This window comes from Sinohyriopsis cumingii, unplaced genomic scaffold (assembly GCF_028554795.1).
Source record: "Sinohyriopsis cumingii isolate HCF-2022 unplaced genomic scaffold, ASM2855479v2 utg001673l, whole genome shotgun sequence".
Lineage (NCBI taxonomy): Eukaryota > Metazoa > Mollusca > Bivalvia > Unionida > Unionidae > Sinohyriopsis > Sinohyriopsis cumingii.
The window spans coordinates 95,631-119,394 of NW_028316034.1; the positions used below are offsets into that span (position 1 = coordinate 95,631).

Genomic DNA, 23,764 nt, shown 5'->3' on the forward strand with positions numbered 1-23,764 from the left:
CACCTAAAGTGAAAAACAAGAAACATTGTGGCATACTGCATGTGTCCAAGTAGTTCACATCAGCAACCAGTTCTTGTCCTGGTTTTTAAGAAACATACATATTTAATTATTTCAACTTTTTCAGAGTTTTTCTTGGCTTTCATAGTCAGCTGGCTTTCAAAGTCTCAGCTTTTGATGGTTTTCAAAGTCTGAGACTTTAGCAGCCTTTAGAATCAGCCTTTAGTGGGATTCAAAGTCTGAACCTTTAGGCGGCTTTCAAAATATGAGCATTTACTGGCTTTAAGAGTCAGCCTTTTGTGGCTTTCAAATTCTGAGCCTTGTGTGGTTTTCAGAGTCAGTCTTTAGTTGCTTCCAAAGTCTAAACTTTTAGTGGCTTTCAAAGTCTTAGCCTTTAGTGGCTTTCAGAGTCAGCCTTTAGTGGCTTTCATAGTCTTACTTTAGTGGCTTTCAGAGTCTGAACCTTTAGTGGCTTTCAGAGTCTGAACCTTTAGTGGCTTTCAGAGTCTGAACTTTTAGTGGCTTTCAGAGTCTTACTTTAGTGGCTTTCTGAGTCTGAACCTTTAGTGGCTTTCAGAGTCTTACTTTAGTGGCTTTCAGAGTCTGAACCTTTTGTGGCTTTCAGAGTCAGCCTTTAGTGGCTTTCAGAGTTTTACTTTAGTGGTTTTCAGAGTCTTACTTTAGTGGCTTTCTGAGTCTTACTTTAGTGGCTTTCAGAGTCTTACTTTAGTGGCTTTCAGAGTCCAAACCTTTAGTGGCTTTCCGAGTCTTACTTTAGTGGCTTTCAGAGTCTTACTTTAGTGCCTTTCAGAGTCAGCCTTTAGTGGCTTTCAGAGTCAGCCTTTAGTGGCTTTCAGAGTCTTACTTTAGTGCCTTTCAGAGTCAGCCTTTAGTGGCTTTCAGAGTCAGCCTTCAGTGTCTTTCAAAGTCTTACTTTAGTGGCTTTCAGAGTCAGCCTTTAGTGGCTTTCTGAGTCTTACTTTAGTGCCTTTCTGAGTCAGCCTTTATTGGCTTTCAGAGTCTCACTTTAGTGGCTTTCAGAGTCAGCCTTTAATGCCTTTCAGAGTCTTACTTTAGTGGCTTTCATAGTCTTAGTTTAGTGTCTTTCAGAGTCTTACTTTAGTAGCTTTTAGAGTCAGCCTTTAGTGGCTTTCAGAGTCAGCCTTTAGTGGCTTTCTGAGTCTTACTTTAGTGCCTTCAGAGTCAGTCTTTAGTGGATTTCATAGTCTTACTTTAGTGGCTTTCAGAGTCTGCCTTTATTGGCTTTCACAGTCAGCCTTTAGTGGGTTTCAGAGTCTTACTTTAGTGCCTTTCAGAGTCTGAACCTTAATGGCTTTCAGAGTTAGCCTTTAGTGGCTTTCAGAGTCTTACTTTAGTGGCTTTCAGAGTCTTACTTTAGTGGCTTTCAGAGTCTGAACCTTAATGGCTTTCAGAGTTAGCCTTTAGTGGCTTTCAGAGTCTTACTTTAGTGGCTTTCAGAGTCTTACTTTAGTGGCTTTCAGAGTCAGCCTTTAGTGGCTTTCTGAGTCTTACTTTAGTGCCTTCAGAGTCAGTCTTTAGTGGATTTCATAGTCTTACTTTAGTGGCTTTCAGAGTCTGCCTTTAGTGCCTTTCACAGACAGCCTTTAGTGGGTTTCAGAGTCTTACTTTAGTGCCTTTCAGAGTCTGAACCTTAATGGCTTTCAGAGTTAGCCTTTAGTGGCTTTCAGAGTCTTACTTTAGTGCCTTTCAGAGTCAGCCTTTAGTGGCTTTCAGAGTCTTACTTTAGTGGCTTTCAGAGTCTGAACCTTAATGGCTTTCAGAGTCAGCCTTTAGTGGCTTTCAGAGTCAGCCTTTAGTGGCTTTCAGAGTCAGCCTTTAGTGGCTTTCAGAGTCAGCCTTTAGTGCCTTTCAGAGTCTTACTTTAGTGGCTTTCATCGTCTTAGTTTAGTGCCTTTCAGAGTTTTACTTTAGTGGCTTTCCGAGTCTTACTTTAGTGGCTTTCAGAGTCTTACTTTAGTGGCTTTCAGAGTCAGCCTAAGTGGCTTTCAGAGTCCGAACCTTTAGTGGCTTTCCAAGTCTTACTTTAGTGGCTTTCAGAGTCTTACTTTAGTGCCTTTCAGAGTCAGCCTTTAGTGGCCTTCAGAGTCTTACTTTAGTGCCTTTCAGAGTCTGAACCTTAATGGCTTTCAGAGTTAGCCTTTAGTGGCTTTCAGAGTCTTACTTTAGTGCCTTTCAGAGTCTTACTTTAGTGGCTTTCAGAGTATTACTTTAGTGGCTTTCAAAGTCTGAGTTTTGAGTTGCTTTCAAAGTCAGAGCCTTTGATAGCTTTCAAAGTTGCTTTCAACATCTAAGCATACTGTGTGGTCATTGCAGGTGAATCATTGCAATGCCTGTGGCCAATACGACAGTCATATTGTGACAGGTTAACCCTGGGAAACAGCCAAGCACATCTTGCCATTAATCTGTTAAAACTACTCAGCAGCACATTTGCATATCCCTCCAGAGTACTCGACTTTGAACTAATGCAGAGAAATAACCGTACATTAATCATTTCTGAAGAACAAAATTATTTATTAGTTCATCTAAGAATAACTTTACAACTCATTTGGCTCACAATAATGTGGAAAGTAAACGTTTGAAGAAAATGGAGTTGCTTGTCCAGTCCAGGGACATCAAATGGACTATAGATGTATATGTGTGGATTCCTAAATAGTTACAATGGTCTTAATAGGACACACCTTCTGCAGTGGAAAGGTAACCTTATAAAAATGGGTTGGACAAAATGGGGGCAATGTTTAATTTTGGTGTCAGGAAAAAAGAGATCTGATCAAGGGAGATGTTATATAAAATTATAATTGAAAGAAAATAAATCATTGAAATTAATATGTGAAGTTGGTTGACTAAAACTGGTTTGGAACATCAGGTGTGCACCTTGTACCAATGAAGCTATTTTAAGAAATGGTCTAAACATTCAGCACATGGGAAATTCCCTTAAAAAGTATATGGAATGTGTATATTACAAGCACACTTAAAAATTCTTTAAGTATATGGAATGTGTATATTACAAGCACACTTAAATATTCTTTAAGTATATGGAATGTGTATATTACAAGCACACTTAAAAATTCTTTAAGTATATGGAATGTGTATATTACAAGCACACTTAAAAATTCTTTAAGTATATGGAATGTGTATATTACAAGCACACTTAAAAATTCTTTAAGTATATGGAATGTGTATATTACAAGCACACTTAAAAATTCTTTAAGTGTGTGGAATGTGTATATTACAAGCACACTATTCTTTTTCTCAGCATTATAGGCTGATAAGATTTTTCTCTTTCATTGCAGGCTGCCTGTGATGAGATTTTTCTATGCACTACAGGCAGCCTATGATTTTTCTGTTCATTTCATGTTGCCTATGATAAGATTTTTCTTTTCATTACAGGCAGCCTATGATTTTTCTCTTCATTACAGGCTGCCTATGATAAGATTTTTCTCTTCATTACAGGCTGCCTTTGATAAGATTTGTCTCTTCATTACAGGCAGCCTATGATTTTTCTCTTCATTACAGGCTGCCTATGATAAGATTTTTCTCTTCATTACAGGCTGCATGTCATAAGATTTTTCTCTTCATTACAGGCTGCCTATGATAAGATATTTAAGGCAAAGAAAGCTGTTGCAGAAAGAAACAGACATCTTAATGTCAAACAGAAGAAATTCAAAGAGGGTAAGTTCTTTGGGGTATGAAAATGTAACATGTCATATGCCTTTATTCCTCTGATTTGTTGCAAAAAACTATTGGCCATTGTTGGAAAAGAAATAATAATAATAATGATAATATCCATGTGTTACTTGCCTTGACATATGAAGGATTAAAAACATAAATGAGTTTTATATTTTTTTATACCATTTTCATGATTACTGCCTGATATTACACCTATTTATTATAACAGTACAGTCAGACCTGCCTTTACAGTCACCGGCTTTCTGCAGTCAGTGGCCATGTGTTTTCTAACCAAATAGTCACCTGCTTTCTGCAGTCAGTGGCCATGTGTTTTCTAACCAAACAGTCACCTGCTTTCTGCAGTCAGTGGCCATGTGTTTTCTAACCAAACAGTCACCTGCTTTCTGCAGTCAGTGGCCATGTGTTTTCTAACCAAACAGTCACCTGCTTTCTACAGTCAGTGGCCAGGTGTTTTCTAACCAAACAGTTGTTTCTTACCGCTTGAAGCAATCAATTGAACATGTCAGCTGGCAGACGAAGTGGGGGTTTTTCTCCAAAGAAAGGCATTGTTTAGGTAACAACAGGTTATGTGAATTGATTTATAAACATCTTACATTGCATAAGTCCATCAGTGTCATTTTAAATTGGCTAACCTCTCTATTTTTATTTTGAGAATTTGTAAATAGCCACATTGTTGCTTAAAAATTCATTTTTGGGAAAAATGCTAGAGGTAAATTGCCATTCTTATAGCCCCTCCCCTGTTATTCTTTTACTGTGGGTTGTGTGCACTGAGGACAATACAAAAAGTATTTATTGGAAGAGATCAGTAGATAAATAACTTTACACCTGATTTACTTTAATTGATCAATTTTAATATGTTAAACAGTTTATTACAGTATCTATTGCATGATAATAGTTCGGTTCAGGAGTTCTTCCTACACTAAAAATGCAAAAATCGTATTCATTCCAAGTACTGCTTATTTCTGTCAGGTGAGTAGATTGTAATTATTGTCCATAAAAAGATAATAAAGTACAGCTAATTTTACGTGTGATACTAGCGTGATAAGTCAGCATAAATCAAGATGCACAAAACGCATTGTTGTCCAAAGAAAATGAATAGCTAGTCACAATGCAGTGTTGCTTCTAGAATCCCAAGGGTAAGGGACACTTTGCCCCCCACCCTTCAGATTTGGGAGACACATTTTAAACTGACAAAGAAAAAAGTGTAGTACTGGTAGATAACGTACTAGTAGTACTATACAAAACATAATCTTATTTGCTTCAACAGTTTGGGCACCCTAATTTTGTCATCCACACTGTACTACAGTATTTTCCATGCTAACTTACATTATTGCAATGAATGTTTTATCATCTGCTCATGTAACTCCGAAAATATTTGCATGTTTCAATATCTCGTTAATCTAAATTTTCTGTTACAGATCTTGCTTTCCTTTGACTTTAGTGTTCACTCACAATCTGGCAACATTTCTCATAATAAACAGCCATTTTTTTATAAATTACTTTTCTTTTGAAATTAACAAATAAATTAAATGGCAGATTGTGTATTTGTATTAATTTAGTCTCTTTTGGCACTTATTCTGTTTCAAACTAGATTAAATCTTCCTTGTAGGTGTGACTTTAACCTCAGAAGAACATTATCCTGGCAGACATCAAAGACTTTACTTGGCAGTTCGGCCACTTAAGTGATGAATGTTTTTGTTACAAGATACAGTGTTTTAAAATGAGTATTTGTTGCCATCATACAATTTCTATCGCCTTTAGTGGCTTCATTCATTACTAGTACCAACATAGAGGTGTATGGGCATCAACTAAAGAAATGCTGTGGGTGTATTTTTCATTTTTCCTTACAAAATCCACCCCCGGGGGAGGGCATGCTGTAGGTGTATTTTTCATTTTTCCTTCAAAATCCACCCCCGGGGGGGGAGGGCATGCTGTAGGTGTATTTTTCATTTTTCCTTGCAAAATCCACCCCCGAGGGGAGGGCATGCTGTAGGTGTATTTTTTATTTTTCCTTACAAAATTCACCCCCGGGGGGAGGGCATGCTGTAGATGTATTTTTCATTTTTCCTTACAAAATCCACCCCCGAGGGGGAGGGCATGCTTTAGGTGTATTTTTCATTTTTCCTTACAAAATCCACCCCTGGGGGGGAGGGCATGCTGTAGGTGTATTTTTCATTTTTCCTTACAAAATCCACCCCCGGGGGGGAGGGCATGCTGTAGGTGTATTTTTCATTTTTCCTTACAAAATCCACCCCGGGGGAGGGCATGCTGTAGGTGTATTTTTCATTTTTCCTTGCAAAATCCACCCCCGGGGTGAGGGCATGCTGTAGGTGTATTTTTCATTTTTCCTTACAAAATCCACCCCTGGGGGGGAGGGCATGCTGTAGGTGTATTTTTCATTTTTCCTTGCAAAATCCACCCCCGGGGGGGGGGGGCATGCTGTAGGTGTATTTTTCATTTTTCCTTACAAAATCCACCCCGGGGGGAGGGCATGCTGTAGGTGTATTTTTCATTTTTCCTTGCAAAATCCACCCCCAGGGGGAGGGCATGCTGTAGGTGTATTTTTCATTTTTCCTTACAGAATCCACCCCGGGGGGAGGGCATGCTGTATCAAGATTTTGGAGACATAGGACAAAAATTGTGGGAAACCTGAGCACTGTAATGTACAAAACTGGAGGCTATTTATTATACAGTAAACGGTAGTCATAAAGGTTAAATTGCAAAAAAATAATGATATAATGAACATACAAGAGAAATGAACTGCTATGGCAATACGAAAGAAACAAATATTTCCCTCATCCACACATATTATTATCCATCCCCACCATTTTATTGCTGTATAAATGTATGTATTCATCAGTTACCCTTTGATTATTATTGCTTTTAATTCAACTAGTCCAAATTTTATATTTGAATAAAGAAATGAAACCTGCAGATACTTACATGCAATTTCTTTTTCCTTTTGTTTAAAAGCATACTCTCTCTCTCTCTCTCTCTCTCTCTCTCTCATTAAACTTATTTACATTCAACTTTGTACATTTTGTGAAGCACCTAAATGCTTGGAAAATTATGTTTAATCTCTGTCTATACATGGGTGTAATTGCATTTTAGTTGTCGAGTTTTTGAATACTAAATGGAATTGTATACAACTTTAAAAGATCAGTTTGCACTATGTACTGTAGCTGAATTGACTGGTAAGTTCCATACTATGTCGTGGACGTCCACTATTACATAATTATAATGCTGCAGCTTTCTAATTTGGCAATAAAATTTAATCTGTCCGCTGTGAGCCATATCATAGAGTCGCAGTGACAACTACATCTGGGCCTAGACAGAAATGATTAAGATATGCCATGTGAGCATGGATTTAAGGTCCATTGTGTGAACATGGATTTAAGATCCATACTGTGAATATGGATTTAAGGTCCATTGTGTGAACATGGATTTAAGATCCATTGTGTGAACATAGATTTAAGGTCCATTGTGTGAACATGGATTTAAGGTCCATGATGTGAACATAGATTTAAGGTCCATTGTGTGAACATGGATTTAAGGTCCATTGTGTGAACATGGATTTAAGGTCCATTGTGTGAACATGGATTTAAGGTCCATTGTGTGAACATGGATTTAAGGTCCATTGTGTGAACATGGATTTAAGGTCCATTGTGTGAACATGGATTAAAGGTCCATTGTGTGAACATGGATTTAAGGTCCATAGTGTGAGCATGGATTTAAGGTCCATAGTGTGAACATGGGTTTAAAATCTATGATGTGAATAGGAAATCATGTCAGTTGCCTGAGAGAAGAAGTAGAAGAATATGGTGATGATAACGGTAATGTCTTTTACTGTATCTGCAAATGTTTGTATTGCTCTGTGTGATACATGTAATGTCTACCAGAATGATAAATTTATACATTGAATTCTTTGAATAGGAAATCATGTCAGTAGTTGCCTGAGCCCACCTCCCTGCTGCTCTGTACCCTACACTGGCTATCCATTCGATCCAGAATCAAACACAAAATTTGTTCTCTGTGCTACGTTTCACTGTCGGACTCTAGTCCAACATACCTATCTGACCTCACCCATGTGTACACACCAGCAAGATACTTACGCTCCTCTTCTGACAATCGTATACTCATTATTCCAAGTATGAAAACAAAGTCATATGGACAGCGTTCTTTTGCATACCAGGGCCCAGCAATGTGGAATGAATTGCCCACTGAACTTAGACACAAAGACACAGTGATCACATTCAAGAGGGCTCTCAAAACTCACTTATTTCAACAGCAAGAACAAACTTAAATACCTAATAATGTTTCCTACCTGAAATATTCTCAGCATGTTTTTTATTTTATTTTTTTAATGTTTTTCTAATTTCATGTTGTTTGTTTTTGTAATAATATTATTATGTTTCTTATCTTATAGGTGTTGTCTAAAGTTGTAAAGCACTTAGAGCTTCTTAAGATTAGGCGCTATACAAAGTCCTCATTATTATTATTATTATTATTACTGGTGATAATAATAATGATAATAATAATAATAATAATATGATAATGATAGTAATGATGGCTATTAAGTAACTGCAACATGTATAATTGCCTTAAGTGATATAATCTAATTGTTTGTATTGTCACAGACCTAGAAGCAAGAGAGAGGAATGCACAGGACAAGATCTCAAGGGAGTTTGCTGCAGCCAAGAATCTTGAAGCTGAGGTATGGGCAGCTTCGACAGATAAATAAAATGGAGTAGTATTAGGCAGATGTGTAAATTAATAATCATAAATAACAGTTACAAAAAAGTACTTACTGCCTTTGGCTGGCTGTATTTATGGATGAACTGTATACAATGGCTACTAATGAGTACTAAACCAACATTTTTTTCTGGTGAGTTAGACATATAAATCAGGATAATAATAACTTTATTAAACCAGCTTCGAGTAATAATATTTTATAATAGCCTGATTGTAAGATACCTTAACTTCATGGAAAATTCATACTTCGAAGATCAAAAAGCATAAAATTTATTCAGATTACATTTGTTGCTTAGTCTGAATAGTGAATAATTGTTGGTTAAATGAAGAAAGAAATGAACATTTTATTTTATATCGACAATTCTGGTCAGTTAGTGTCAAGTCAAATAACTTAATATCGACAATTCTGGTCAGTCAGTGTCAAGTCAAATAACTTAATATCAACAATTCTGGTCAGTTAGTGTCAAGTCAAATAACTTAATATCAACAATTCTGGTCAGTTAGTGTCAAGTCAAATAACTTAATATCGACAATTCTGGTCAGTTAGTGTCAAGTCAAATAACTTACTAAATTTACAGCTTCATGGAAGAATTGTCATGATTTACCTCCCTTGTTATTATATTAGAGAATATGAGAATGGGGACTAATGTTTATGTTTCATGGTCAAATTTCATTGCTATATGTGCCTGCAAAAACTGGAACTTCATAAAATAATTTATGACTATTTTTATTTTTAAATCAATCACATTTTGAAAGAAATATTTTGAAAGTGAGTTCTTTTAAAGAGACTTTTTGTGCATCATTTTTCAGTTTCGACATAGGACACAAAATAGAAAATGATTTAGCTTTTCAAGCATTGTATAAATTTATGAAGAATGTTTTCTTTACACACTTGATAATTTCACTGTAGCAAAGTTCTAGTCCTAGATGATATGGAAAATTTAACCAACTTTTGTCCTGACTTTTATCAAATGTAAATATTGGTGTGTGATTTGTTGCCATGGGTACAGTCAAACATCAACAATTCCAGTACTTGTATCCATGAAAATAAACACACAGTTTGAATTTACCTGTAATCAGAAGCATACAAATTTTATTGCATGCAAAAGAGTAATTTTGATGGATATTGAACCATGATGCGAAGGTAACATACAGATCACATGCATCATATAGGTAACAGATACATGTATAACATACAGATCACCTGCATTATATAGGTAACAGATGCATGTATAACATACAGATCACATGCATTATATAGGTAACAGATACATGTATAACATACAGATAACATGCATCATATAGGTAACAGATATATGTATAACATACAGATCACGTGTTTCTTATATGTAAATACTAAAACAATTTTCTCAATGTTGCATATCGTTCCTGTTCATTTTGTCATTAATACCTCCAGAGCTACAAGGAAGGCATCAAGATTTATGTTTGCCATCAGACATGACAAATATAGGTTACTTTGTTGGACTGAATATGTAGATGTTTTTATCCTCTCAATGCTGAATCTTTGCTGAGATGCATTTTACACTTGTATAATTAACAGAAAGTTTCTAATGTAATCGATCTCTTTAAGTTAACATGGTTTCTCATATGTCCTTACGTCAGAATTCTTTAGATACATAGTCTCTTCACATTGTGCCTTGAATCGATCTTAAACACTTCACATGTACATGGTTTCTGGGCTATGACTTGACATTATCTTGTGTCCATATTTACCTTGAATTATCAGCTGTTTGTGTAGCATAACCACAAACAAAATATGGTACTTATTAAACCAGACAGATATTCCATATTAAGTTAATCTGCTCAGCTTGACAACATCTGTAGTCACATCTCTTGCATTTATGATAAATTGTGCCTCTTTATACAGGAAACCTGTTCAGCAAGACAATATATACTGTCCATTCCCTTAAATGTATTATCATTTTATCTTTAATTACAGAACCTGCCTAACAAGACAACATCTAGTGTCCCTTCTCTAACATTGATGATCATATTTATCTATATATGACATTCCTGCCCAACAACACAGTGTCTGTTATCTCAACATTTATGATCATTCTTACTGTTATATCCAGGACACATTTTGTTGCCCTTTTAATGTCCTTTACAGACTGATTGCACTGTTTTCAAGTGCATTGAAGTTTTTGATAGCAATGCATATCACACAATTACAGGCCTCAAACTGGTACTACCAATGTACAGTACACAATGACAGGCCTTACATGAGCTGGTACAGGCAATGCATAGCACACAGTTACAGGTCTAAGACTGGTCCTAACAATGCATAGCGCACAGTTACAGGTCTAAGACTGGTCCTAACAATGCAAAGCACACAGTTATAGGTCTAAGACTGGTCCTAACAATGCATAGCGCACACTTACATGCTTTAAAGTAGCTGGTACTAATGTTATGACTCTGTGCTCTTCAACTAAATAACACAAATGAGTAAAAACCAAGAGGTATAGTAAAATTCAACATTTTTTTACTCCTTGAATACAAAGTGAAAATTTAAAAAGAACTTCAAGTATTATGAAATAAATCACAAATAGTCTTAAAGTTTTATCACAAGTCTAGAAATATAGAGCATTCTGAATTATTCCAATCATGAATATACTGATTTGCCAATAGACTGGAATAGTGTTGATGTGCTAACAGTCTTGATGTATCACAGTAATATAATCCAAAATGTCTCTAAATGAATTCACAACAATTCCAAGTTAGTAATTTAGTCAAGAAGTCAGTGAGCTCTTTGTAATTCAAATGTATAATTTATATGAAAGAATTCTTTCAAATTAAATCTGAACACCACTGAAGTTAAAGATAGGACTGAATATTCCAGTGTTAAACAAGCCTAATATAAAAACCTAAGACAGAGTCAGATGAGCAGGATGAGAGATAATATATATATATATATATATATATATATATATATATATATATATATATATATATATATATATATATATATATATATATATATATATATATATATATATATATATATATATATATATGTTGTAATATCTAACTCAGCAAACCAGAATACTAGGCACTGTTAAAAACTACATTATTTTCCTATAATAATAATGATAATGTCAGAGAAACTATGTTGTAATACCTTAATGGTATGGGGGCGCTCACCAGTTAATATGTACTTTTGAGAGAGTGACGTATGTATCGTGAAGTAGTTCACATTTAAAACATGCACAATGGAGAGAATGTTGGCATACCTCTATGCTACATTAATATAATGTGGATGATATTTCTTTGGATATTGTACTTTTGGAAATTTTACATGATTTAAGCACGCTGCTAACTAAAATGACTGCTCCCTTGTGTTAAAAAGTCAGCCTGAATTAGTCTAAAGTACACTATACATAGCAGCTATTAAAATAGGGAAAATGAATTTTGCCAGACTAGACAATACCAGCTTCTGAAAGTGCAATGAATGAATTATCAAATACATAAAATGTAAAAAAAGTAATTGGCTCTTTTTTATACAATTTACTTCTGAAGTTCAGGAAGTGAAAATGACCAAGTAAAGCTAGCACTTTTTTGAAAGGTGCACATCTGAAGTAAGACGAAGCTGTATACTCTATAACCCATAGTACACCAATGAACATACACCAAAATAAAAGGAATTAAGGGTTCTTTGAATTATACCTAAGATATACAAGGTCTTTTTTAAATAGCCAGTATAACCAGTGAGGAAAGCCAGGGAAATTATTTTTCTTTAAAATCCTAACCCTATGCAAAATACGAAACTGTAGAGCGCCACCTATTGTGAATGGAGTTTGGCATGCACAAACAATGTCCATTTAATGTGTCAAGAGTATTTGATGTTAAATGTTGAGATGTGAGATGAAATTTGACCTGCAAGACTGGCATATTTAATCATGCCATTTTTATCTATTGCTGAAAACATCTACCACATGTGGATTACTTCTTCCATTCCTGAATGTATACCACCCACCCACCATTGTTTAGATCAACGTCTGCATCTCTTATAAATGTGTACTCTGTGTTTCATACTAAATGCGAATATAAAACCTTGCTCTGGTCTTTGTGATGTCACGCTGTTGTCATGAGTATTAATGAATTTGTCAAGGAATTCATCTTAAGACATCAACAGTTCTACAACCCCTGGGACATCAACATCAAGTGAAAAGAAGTTCACATATTAGCGGTTATTTTGCCCCATTCATTCCATGTATGTGGCATGCTAGAATTTCTCATGAATAGTTTAGGTAATGAATTATCTTACCTTTCTGAAATTTGTAATATCAAAGCCAGAAATGTTATGATAGTCCATAAATTAGTGATTTGAACCATCTGGTGGAGTTTGTTATCAAAACAGCGGAGATACAGGATAGTGATTGAATCAATATGCCCATCCGAAGAATCACATTTTTCTCGCCCAACTTTTGTTGAACAGTTAGTTAGAACTAATGTTACTGTTCATTGTTGTAAGTTCTTGGCAATGTAGAACTTGTTTTACTTTTGTGTGCAAAACATTATGCATTTGATAGGGACTATATCTAATTGTATTATGACTCATTGCATCATCAGTACTTTGCTCTCTTGCTTGATTCAAATCAAAATTCACTTGTCCATTTTGTTCAGTTCTACATAATCATAGGTATGAATAAACAAATAAGATTAAATTAAAAACACACACCACAGACATTGAGAGGACAACTTAAATCTGTCTAAATTTTGTGTTTAGAGGGATTTTCCCATGCCATTTGAACAGTTGACTTGGTTACCGCCATGGCTAGTCCTGAGTAAGACAGACATTGATTGGCTAACTAAGGTCATGTGACATGAATAGGACATGAATAGGAGTCTGTAAATGTGAGTGCAGATAGTGCACTGGCAGATAGCTGTCAGAGTGGCAAAGTATGAACATCTAAGTAGAAAAGAATTTCTGCCATGTATTCTAAAACCATCAATTATACATTTTTACATAACCGATATTAACTTTGGCACTTCAAAGTCCCTAAACTGAATCAAATTATTATGAGGAAATTTTAGTAAATTATTACATGATTGCTTTTGAATTTAAATGCCTTATAATTATTATATTGCTATTCTTTATAAAGCAGCTGCTATCTCCCACCACACTCCTCAAGCTGAGATCACACTACTGTGACAGAATGTGTTACAGTCAATCTAATAAATTTAGCTGTTAATATACACAGGAATTTAATAACATAATTAATTTCACCATAATATGGTGTATTACAACGTTGTCTTTTGGCATTTAGACCAACAAGACTGCTCGATATTATCAGAAGTTGATAGTGTTGTGACAGACACTGCATTTATGTAAAGTCATTATGCGAGATTGAATCCGATTTTGTGTCCGGATTGTAGACTTTTTGGTCTCAGATCTAAGGCAGACTGGTATGAACTGCAAACAGACAGATGAACCTTTGCAAAAAGTAGACTAAGATGGGCATTTGGAATAAAGAGTGGTCTCGATACGAAAATAATGCATCAGTTAAGCAAAAAAAGAAAAGAAAAAAAAGAACTCCAACTTGTACCCATCTGCTCATATGCACGAGCCAAAAAGCCAATGAAAAATGATGTTTCTAACACAACTATGCAGTATGTTATTGGAAGATCACCTGGAAGTAGTTGTTTTTGGATGTATTCAGAAATAGCTTTCAAAATGTGTTTCCTACTTGATTTTCAGGCGAAAACAACAAAAACCTCCAGGGGATCATGTGTAAAATAGACTGTCAATATACTGGTAAAACCAGGGTCTTTAATGTAAGTGATGTTAAGATTTTGCCTTGAAAGACACCAATAATTCAAGAATTCAATAATTTTTGTTTTAATAAATGTTAATAGATAGAGAGGTTGAGGAAGGAAGGGTCCAAATTGTTGGAACAGGAACAACAGCTTTTAAAAGAGCAGCTGAAGCAGGAAAACATAGTAGATACACACAGAGTTCAGAATGATGACACAGAAGATGTTACACCAAAGTTAAAGGTAATTATGAAGGGGTTTTGCTATAGTTCAAGTATCTTAACAGATAAATAGAAATATTGATTACTTTTCAGTAACAGTACCACTGTTGGCAGAACGAGAAAATTAACTAATACTTTCCAGTAGCAATGTCATTGTTAGTAGATAGAGGAAAATAGTTATTACTTTCCAGTAGCCATGTAGTGATTACTTTCCAGTAGCCATGTAGTGATTACGTTCCAGTAGCAGTGAAACTTTTAGCAGATAAGGGAACAGAGTTTTTCATTTCCAGTGGTAATGCTGTTGTTATTAGATTCCAGATTTTGTGATACAGTTTGTCTCTGTATTTTTTTTATTCAGACATTTTGTAACTTGTAAATTTGTTTCTGAAAGGGATTTTTAAAATGCAAGAATGATTATCCTGAGAAATAAATAACAGTGGTTTAATGCCAACCCTTTTCATGCCAATTGCAGTTTTATATAGAAAGAATGATCATCCGTTATCATGCCAATTCCAGTTTTATATAAAAAGACTGGCCAACCCTTATCAGGCCAATTGCAGTTTTATATAGAAAGACTGGTCAACCCTTACCATGCCAATTGCAGTTTTATATAGAAAAACTGGTCAACCCTTACCATACCAATTGCAGTTTTATATAGAAAGACTGGCCAACCCTTACCATTCCAATTGCAGTGTTACATAGAAAGACTGGCCAACCCTTACCATGCCAATTGCAGTTTTATATAGAAAGACTGGCCAACCCTTACCATGCCAATTGCAGTTTTATATAGAAGACTAGCCAACCCTTACCATGCTACCTTTATCATGCTAATTATAGTCATATATACATAGACGTGCCAACTGTTGCTGTGCTAATTATAACAACATATACATAGCCTTGCCAACCCAAAATTAAGGACTGAGGAAGGCAATTTATGTTTTTCCATGAGCTAGACAAATTATCAGTAACGTGTAATGAAATATCATGTACTGCTGTTGTTGACATGCATTTGAATAGTTGTGGTCTGATGTTGCAAAGGCATTGATATAATCACTACAGGGCTCAAAGCATGCATTAGTCATAATGATTCCAGTCAGAAACAGTACTGCAGTTCCAAACCTGTGACGGTCAGTGAATTCATGCTAGATCTCAACTATGTGTAGTCTTTATTGGTTTGGAAGGGGTGTCTGTGATTTTTCAAATTTACCTGATGGCAATCTCTTTACCACCATGGGCAACACCCACATTGACACAACACAATGTCCAATAAATATAATTGTTGCCTTCCTGCTATTTTTAGCAAGCATTGTGAGTTATCTAAATATCCTGCTTTATACTTCTGCTCTGATTGTTTATACATGAGGCTGATCCTCCCTTTAATTTGAGGATATTTGTGTTTGTTGCATAGCATTTCTGTATGGCTGTACAACCTAAATGCAAAAGCTTGATCACACAAGCATTTGAACATGAACAACATACATAGATTAAAGCATCTGAAGTACTCTGTAAAGTTAGTATGATTCCCTGACTCTGTAAAGTTAGTATGGTTCCCTGACCCATTTTGTAAAGTTAGTATGGTTCCCTGACTTTGTAAAGTTAGTATGGTTCCCTGACCCATTTTGTAAAGTTAGTATGGTTCCCTGACTTTGTAAAGTTAGTATGGTTCCCTGACTTTGTAAAGTTAGTATGGTTCCCTGGCCCATTTTGCTGACTCTTGATATGCAGTCTCAGGTCCAAATCAACCTGGACAGACAGTATCTGGATTCAGCCACAACAATCATTGTTTCATAGTCTTTTTTTTTTTATTGTTCCACAGGTCCATAATTTAAGGTTCATTTAGGTACCTCATGTGATAAAATCATAAGGGTTGGCAGGTCTGTATAAAGGTCTGCTTCAATGTGAATGTCTCTCATCAGACACAACTATAATTTTGGGAGTCTTTTTTGTTTTTACCAAATAGCTCTATACATTACACTTGTTTGTGAAAACGTTTTTAGAATCAAATAAAATTTATTAGACCACCCTTGCTCCCCAAAAAATAATGAGTCAGCATTTAGAATTTAAAAACTTCATTATTTGATGAATATCTGTCTACACTTAAGAACAGTCCCAATTTTGTAAACTTTGCTCTGAACATTTCTAGGATTAATTCAGTTAACAAATTTTATGTTCATATGTGAATAATGTTTACATTGACAATAATATCCTCATAATTTAGGTAAAATGGAGAAGGAAGAAAGAGTGTGATGACTATACAGAAGACCAGCTTAAGCACATTTTCAACAAGGTACTATAAAAAAAATCATGCTTTAAAGTTTCTTAAAAAAATGTGTTTTGCCTGAATAATGTAAAAGGCTTAAGACTTTAGCATTAAGATCCTGTGAAAGATTGTTTTGAATGTCATATCTTGTATATTATTTCCTGTATTCAACTGAAATTTTTGTTATAAAATAACTATATGCCCTAAGGATCCATTTCTTACCTGTAGTATGAAGGGCTTTTCCAGTAAAATATACATGGGACCCAGAAAAGGCACTTTTAATATAGAATAATAACACAAAGATGCATGCAGAATTTTGTTTTGTTTTCATATGAACTCTCTGGGTAATCTGAGTACCCTTATATTTTTTAAAAAGTACCTTCCCTGGGTACCTTGTATGTTTAAATGGAATAGCCCTAACATGGTCAGTGTCACCGTTAAGATTATATTTTAAAATTGAAGTAGTCTATCTTACATACATCAGTTGCTGGATTCAAATAGATCTTTGGTATACCATTTTCTAAGGCATATATCATACAACCCTTGGGTAATACTATATGTGCTGTGCATGGACAGTTCCCATTTAACATCAGAATAAGGACAACAATTGTTTTATTATGCAGAACAAAATGAAATTACCCATATGAACTATTACAAACCTAGTAAGTAATATTTCAAAGAAAATGCTGTCTGAGTACTCATGGAAATGCAGGGCAATGTGACATGACAGGCAGGTAACCATAATGTGATGTGACTTTGAAAGCATGATAAGGACATCTCTGGAGTGGGACATAATGTAACAGAAATGAGAGGACAATGTGACATGAGAGGCAGGTCACCATAACATAATGTGTCTCTGAGGGTGGGATCTGGATATCTGAGGAGACGAAACATTGTTGATTTTTGGTTATATAGGTTAGATATCTGGTATTTGAATATCAACAGATGAACAGCAGGGTTTCTAAACCTGAGGTATCATGATTTTGATTGTAGTAACATTTATTAAATATTCATGTCCTGTCACGCGTGTGAAAGGAGAATATGGCGTTATCCTTGTTTGTTTTTTCTATCTGTTGCTGGTTAAGTTTTGCTTTTAAGTCACTTTCTTAGTCTTTGTTATTATGAGTTCTTATTTTGCTGTTAAATCCTCATAAGCATCTTGAACATTTTATTATATGACTTTGAAGTTTGCTATGTTCTGATGGATTAAGCCATCACATTCTGTCTCTGTTTTTTAGAATGCTTTAAGATTCCAACAGCTTGTCTAATGTCTTATTGCCAGTATATGAAGTCAGTTTAGAGTGCTTTAAGATTCCAACAGCTTGTCTGATGTCTTATTGCCAGTATATAAAGTCAGTTTAGAGTGCTTTAAGATTCCAACAGTTTGTCTGATGTCTTATTGCCAGTATATGAAGTCAGTTTAGAGTGCTTTAAGATTCCAACAGCTTGTCTGATGTCTTTTTGCCAGTATATGAAGTCAGTTTAGAGTGCTTTAAGATTCCAACAGTTTGTCGGATGTCTTATTGCCAGTATATGAAGTCAGTTTAGAGTGCTTTAAGATTCCAACAGTTTGTCTGATGTCTTATTGCCAGTATATGAAGTCAGTTTAGAGTGCTTTAAGATTCCAACAGCTTGTCTAATGTCTTATTGCCAGTATATGAAGTCAGTTTAGAGTGCTTTAAGATTCCAACAGCTTGTCGGATGTCTTATTGCCAGTATATGAAGTCAGTTTAGAGTGCTTTAAGATTCCAACCGCTTGTCTGATGTCTTTTTGCCAGTATATGAAGTCAGTTTAGAGTGCTTTAAGATTCCAACAGCTTGTCTGATGTCTTATTGCCAGTATATGAAGTCAGTTTAGAGTGCTTTAAGATTCCAACAGTTTGTCTGATGTCTTATTGCCAGTATATGAAGTCAGTTTAGAGTGCTTTAAGATTCCAACAGCTTGTCTGATGTCTTATTGCCAGTATATGAAGTCAGTTTAGAGTGCTTTAAGATTCCAACAGCTTGTCTGATGTCTTATTGCCAGTATGTGAAGTCAGTTTAGAGTGCTTTAAGATTCCAACAGTTTGTCTGATGTCTTATTGCCAGTATATGAAGTCAGTTTAGAGTGCTTTAAGATTCCAACAGTTTGTCTGATGTCTTATTGCCAGTATATGAAGTCAGTTTAGAGTGCTTTAAGATTCCAACAGCTTGTCTGATGTCTTATTACCAGTATATGAAGTCAGTTTAGAGTGCTTTAAGATTCCAACAGCTTGTCTGATGTCTTATTGCCAGTATATGAAGTCAGTTTAGAGTGCTTTAAGATTCCAACCGCTTGTCTGATGTCTTATTGCCAGTATATGAAGTCAGTTTAGAGTGCTTTAAGATTCCAACAGCTTGTCGGATGTCTTATTGCCAGTATGTGAAGTCAGTTTAGAGTGCTTTAAGATTCCAACAGCTTGTCTGATGTCTTATTACCAGTATATGAAGTCAGTTTAGAGTGCTTTAAGATTCCAACAGCTTGTCTGATGTCTTATTGCCAGTATATGAAGTCAGTTTAGAGTGCTTTAAGATTCCAACAGCTTGTCTGATGTCTTATTACCAGTATATGAAGTCAGTTTAGAGTGCTTTAAGATTCCAACAGCTTGTCGGATGTCTTATTGCCAGTATATGAAGTCAGTTTAGAGTGCTTTAAGATTCCAACAGCTTGTCGGATGTCTTATTGCCAGTATATGAAGTCAGTTTAGAGTGCTTTAAGATTCCAACAGCTTGTCTGATGTCTTATTACCAGTATATGAAGTCAGTTTAGAGTGCTTTAAGATTCCAACAGCTTGTCGGATGTCTTATTGCCAGTATATGAAGTCAGTTTAGAGTGCTTTAAGATTCCAACAGCTTGTCTGATGTCTTATTACCAGTATATGAAGTCAGTTTAGAGTGCTTTAAGATTCCAACAGCTTGTCTGATGTCTTATTGCCAGTATATGAAGTCAGTTTAGAGTGCTTTAAGATTCCAACCGCTTGTCTGATGTCTTATTGCCAGTATATGAAGTCAGTTTAGAGTGCTTTAAGATTCCAACAGCTTGTCGGATGTCTTATTACCAGTATATGAAGTCAGTTTAGAGTGCTTTAAGATTCCAACAGCTTGTCTGATGTCTTATTGCCAGTATATGAAGTCAGTTTAGAGTGCTTTAAGATTCCAACCGCTTGTCTGATGTCTTTTTGCCAGTATATGAAGTCAGTTTAGAGTGCTTTAAGATTCCAACAGTTTGTCTGATGTCTTATTGCCAGTATATGAAGTCAGTTTAGAGTGCTTTAAGATTCCAACCGCTTGTCGGATGTCTTATTGCCAGTATATGAAGTCAGTTTAGAGTGCTTTAAGATTCCAACAGCTTGTCAGATGTCTTATTGCCAGTATATGAAGTCAGTTTAGAGTGCTTTAAGATTCCAACAGCTTGTCGGATGTCTTATTGCCAGTATATGAAGTCAGTTTAGAGTGCTTTAAGATTCCAACAGCTTGTCTGATGTCTTATTGCCAGTATATGAAGTCAGTTTAGAGTGCTTTAAGATTCCAACAGTTTGTCTGATGTCTTATTGCCAGTATATGAAGTCAGTTTAGAGTGCTTTAAGATTCCAACAGCTTGTCGGATGTCTTATTGCCAGTATGTGAAGTCAGTTTAGAGTGCTTTAAGATTCCAACCGCTTGTCTGATGTCTTATTGCCAGTATATGAAGTCAGTTTAGAGTGCTTTAAGATTCCAACAGCTTGTCTGATGTCTTATTGCCAGTATATGAAGTCAGTTTAGAGTGCTTTAAGATTCCAACCGCTTGTCGGATGTCTTATTGCCAGTATATGAAGTCAGCTTAGAGTGCTTTAAGATTCCAACAGCTTGTCTGATGTCTTATTGCCAGTATATGAAGTCAGTTTAGAGTGCTTTAAGATTCCAACCGCTTGTCGGATGTCTTATTGCCAGTATATGAAGTCAGTTTAGAGTGCTTTAAGATTCCAACAGCTTGTCGGATGTCTTATTGCCAGTATGTGAAGTCAGTTTAGAGTGCTTTAAGATTCCAACCGCTTGTCTGATGTCTTATTGCCAGTATGTGAAGTCAGTTTAGAGTGCTTTAAGATTCCAACCGCTTGTCTGATGTCTTATTGCCAGTATATGAAGTCAGTTTAGAGTGCTTTAAGATTCCAACAGCTTGTCTGATGTCTTATTGCCAGTATATGTCTGTTTTTTAGAGTGCTTTAAGATTCCAACAGTTTGTCTGATGTCTTATTGCCAGTATATGAAGTCAGAGTATTCATTTCTGATTGAAAGTGCATTCTGTGTTACTAATTATTGAATAATCTATTTTCCATTTGTCCATTTGTTTGTTCATCCATTGTCTCTTTCCCTCCTTTCATCCTGTCTGTAATTTTGATTTAAATAATAGTGTGAAGACCTCAGTTTGCCGTAAAATAAAACAAATTTTTTCAGAACATTTAAAGCGTAATGAGACACAGTAGTCACTTTTATCATGGAATTGGTGGCATCATCAACAATGTTGAAGTTTTACACATTCAACTGAATCATTTTAATGCTTTTGGTATTCATTTCTTACCAGTCTTGATGCCTTCCCAGTCTAATCAGCTTATTGTAATGAAGTGAAAAATGTTAAAGTTTTGTATTAATGTCTTCCCAGTCTTTTTTAATATACTGATCAATAAAGTTTATATTAGTAATTCTACCAAAAAGAAAAGAGAGGCCTGTCTTTTTTTTTGCACTTTTAATTTAGTATTTGTTTGTTAATTACTTTTTCAGTTGATATATCATTATCAATAAGACAAAACAATATCAGAAAATTACCAATCATTGAACAAATTCATTATTGATTTTTATATTGTGTTTCTTTAGCTATTGCAACATTGTGACATTAATTATATGTCTTAATGACGTGTTTGAAATTGCAACCTGCCTGCAATATGAAACTGGCAACATTAACTTTTTGAAGACATGTGCAGTTTATTTCCATTATTACTGGCCCAAAGACCAACAGTTTCTGAAAATTAAGTTTGAACTATGTCAGTAAATTGGGTTATGTTTGTGTTAGTTGTGTTAGGATGCAGATTGACTGCTGGGTCATACAACTGAGGTAGCAGGTAATCTATGTCCAATGAACTCCCATCTAGTTTTTAGCCGAATTTAATTTCACAGAGTTCAACATAACTTGTATAAATATAATACATGTAATAGATTTCTGGTTACAACCTATGGGTCAAATTTCTGGAAGAAGCAAGTTGGGTTTCTGATGGAAAACTATGGTGATTTGTAATGCTGTCCATCAGTGTTGCTAGAGTTATATAATGAAAAGAAACTTTTTTTTTACAGTATGGTAAAGTCTTGAATCTCCTGATGTCCGTCAAGAAGACTGGTACGGCCATTGTGGAGTTTTCATCACCTTTTGCAGCAGTAAGCACATATCTTTGTGGGATAGCTCAGTTGGCAGAGTGTTTGACTTGTAGCAGGTTGGTTGCAGGTCTGGGCCTTAAGGCTGACTGGCTGTCTGGTGCATCTTGAGCCAGGTACCATTCATGGGCTCATTATCCAGGTCTACTGTGGCAAGAAACGGCTTGTCACAAATGCAGCACTAAGGTTTGGTCAGAAGTTTAGGGGGAAATCACTTCTCCCTCAAAAGTCAAAGAAGTTTGAACCACAGAATGATATTCTTTGATTCTAGAAATAATTTCCTCTATGCATTTATATATCAGATATATGTTTTTTATTTATACAAGCTTCTTTTATGAATGCTTCAAGCCTGACTAGATGGTATGTTGTAGCTCTGATAGTAGTTTTAGGACTCAAGATATCAGAGAAATTTCATTTATCATTAATTCCATGGTTTTACATATAAAAACGTCTTAGTGATATGGGGCAGTGATTGAAAGGATCAGTACTATTTTGCCAGGCTGAGTACTTGTATTACTTTTACAACTTGAACATAAGGAAAGGAAAAGAAAATGATATTGAAGATCTCTTCCAGCATCTAGAGGAAAATGATGACTGATTAATTAGTACATTGTGAAATCAATAAAACACCCTTCATCTATTTCTCTTTCCTGGTCAGATATCATTTAATATACAACAGCCTACGATTTCATTTGAGCTTTTCCATTTAATCAAATCAGGCCTCTGCTGTGGGATAAAATCTCCTGGTGCAAATTACTAAGTGCAGGGGTGTGCCCCGAGTGGCCGAGTGGTCTAAAGCACTCTCTGTTACGGATCACTGCCATCTCACCTCTGTCTTCGTGGGTTCAAGTCTCGGATTCAGCTAATGTGGGTATATGAGAAAGCTTGCCAGTAGCTTCTTGTGGGTCGGTGGTTCTTTCCGGGGTTTACCCGGGTTCTTCCTCCACCATTAATACTGGCTGCCATGTATAGCCTATCATGTGCTGAAAAATGGCATTAAACCCTACAACAACAACAACTAAATGCACATAATGAGAATCTCTGTAGTCCTACTGTCCATTGTCTGGCCAAATCCTTATCTATAACTATAGAATAGTTTTGCTGTCAGCTGGAGGAACCAGGCAGACTCTAAGTAAGCCCTATTTTGGCTAAGTATTCTCAGTGTGGCTCATTAACATTTTGTATGTCTGTTAGTATGTCTGTTAGACACTCAAATCAAATAAACTGCATGATTAGCCAAAATTTGGCCATCCAGCTCACTGTCTCTTTCTACAATGTACATGTATGTTGAGCCAAGATTTGGCTTGTGCCTGCAATGCCCTTTATTGTAACCTACAGGTATGACCCTTAGAAACCCAAATTAGGTATGACCCTTAGAAACCTAAGCTTGGCTATATGTATCTTGAACCAAATAAGGGTAGCCATTTTAATGTCCATTTTTATATCATACATGTATGTCTCATGGGCAGTAAAATCAGTTTTGGCTAACTGTATGCTTGGTCACAAATTTGCATAATACCTGTGGCCTCTAAGGGTAAATTTTGGGTATTGGTTGCAATCTGTACATGATCTCTTAAACTGAAGTTCTTTTTCTTATAGCTCTTACGGA

The 23,764-nt window shown here is 35.6% G+C and overlaps 1 protein-coding gene across 1 annotated transcript in view; it reads left to right on the plus strand.

Moving 5' to 3' along the window:
- Positions 1–23,764, plus strand: part of LOC149771761 (dnaJ homolog subfamily C member 17-like) — a 60,479-nt gene that overhangs the window by 20,499 nt on the left and 16,216 nt on the right. The window contains exons 4-8 of the mRNA XM_089948153.1: positions 3,621–3,708; positions 8,364–8,440; positions 14,356–14,496; positions 16,693–16,761; positions 22,078–22,158. Coding sequence (XP_089804279.1) covers positions 3,621–3,708; positions 8,364–8,440; positions 14,356–14,496; positions 16,693–16,761; positions 22,078–22,158 — 456 coding nt within the window. The remainder of the gene's footprint in view (positions 1–3,620; positions 3,709–8,363; positions 8,441–14,355; positions 14,497–16,692; positions 16,762–22,077; positions 22,159–23,764) is intronic.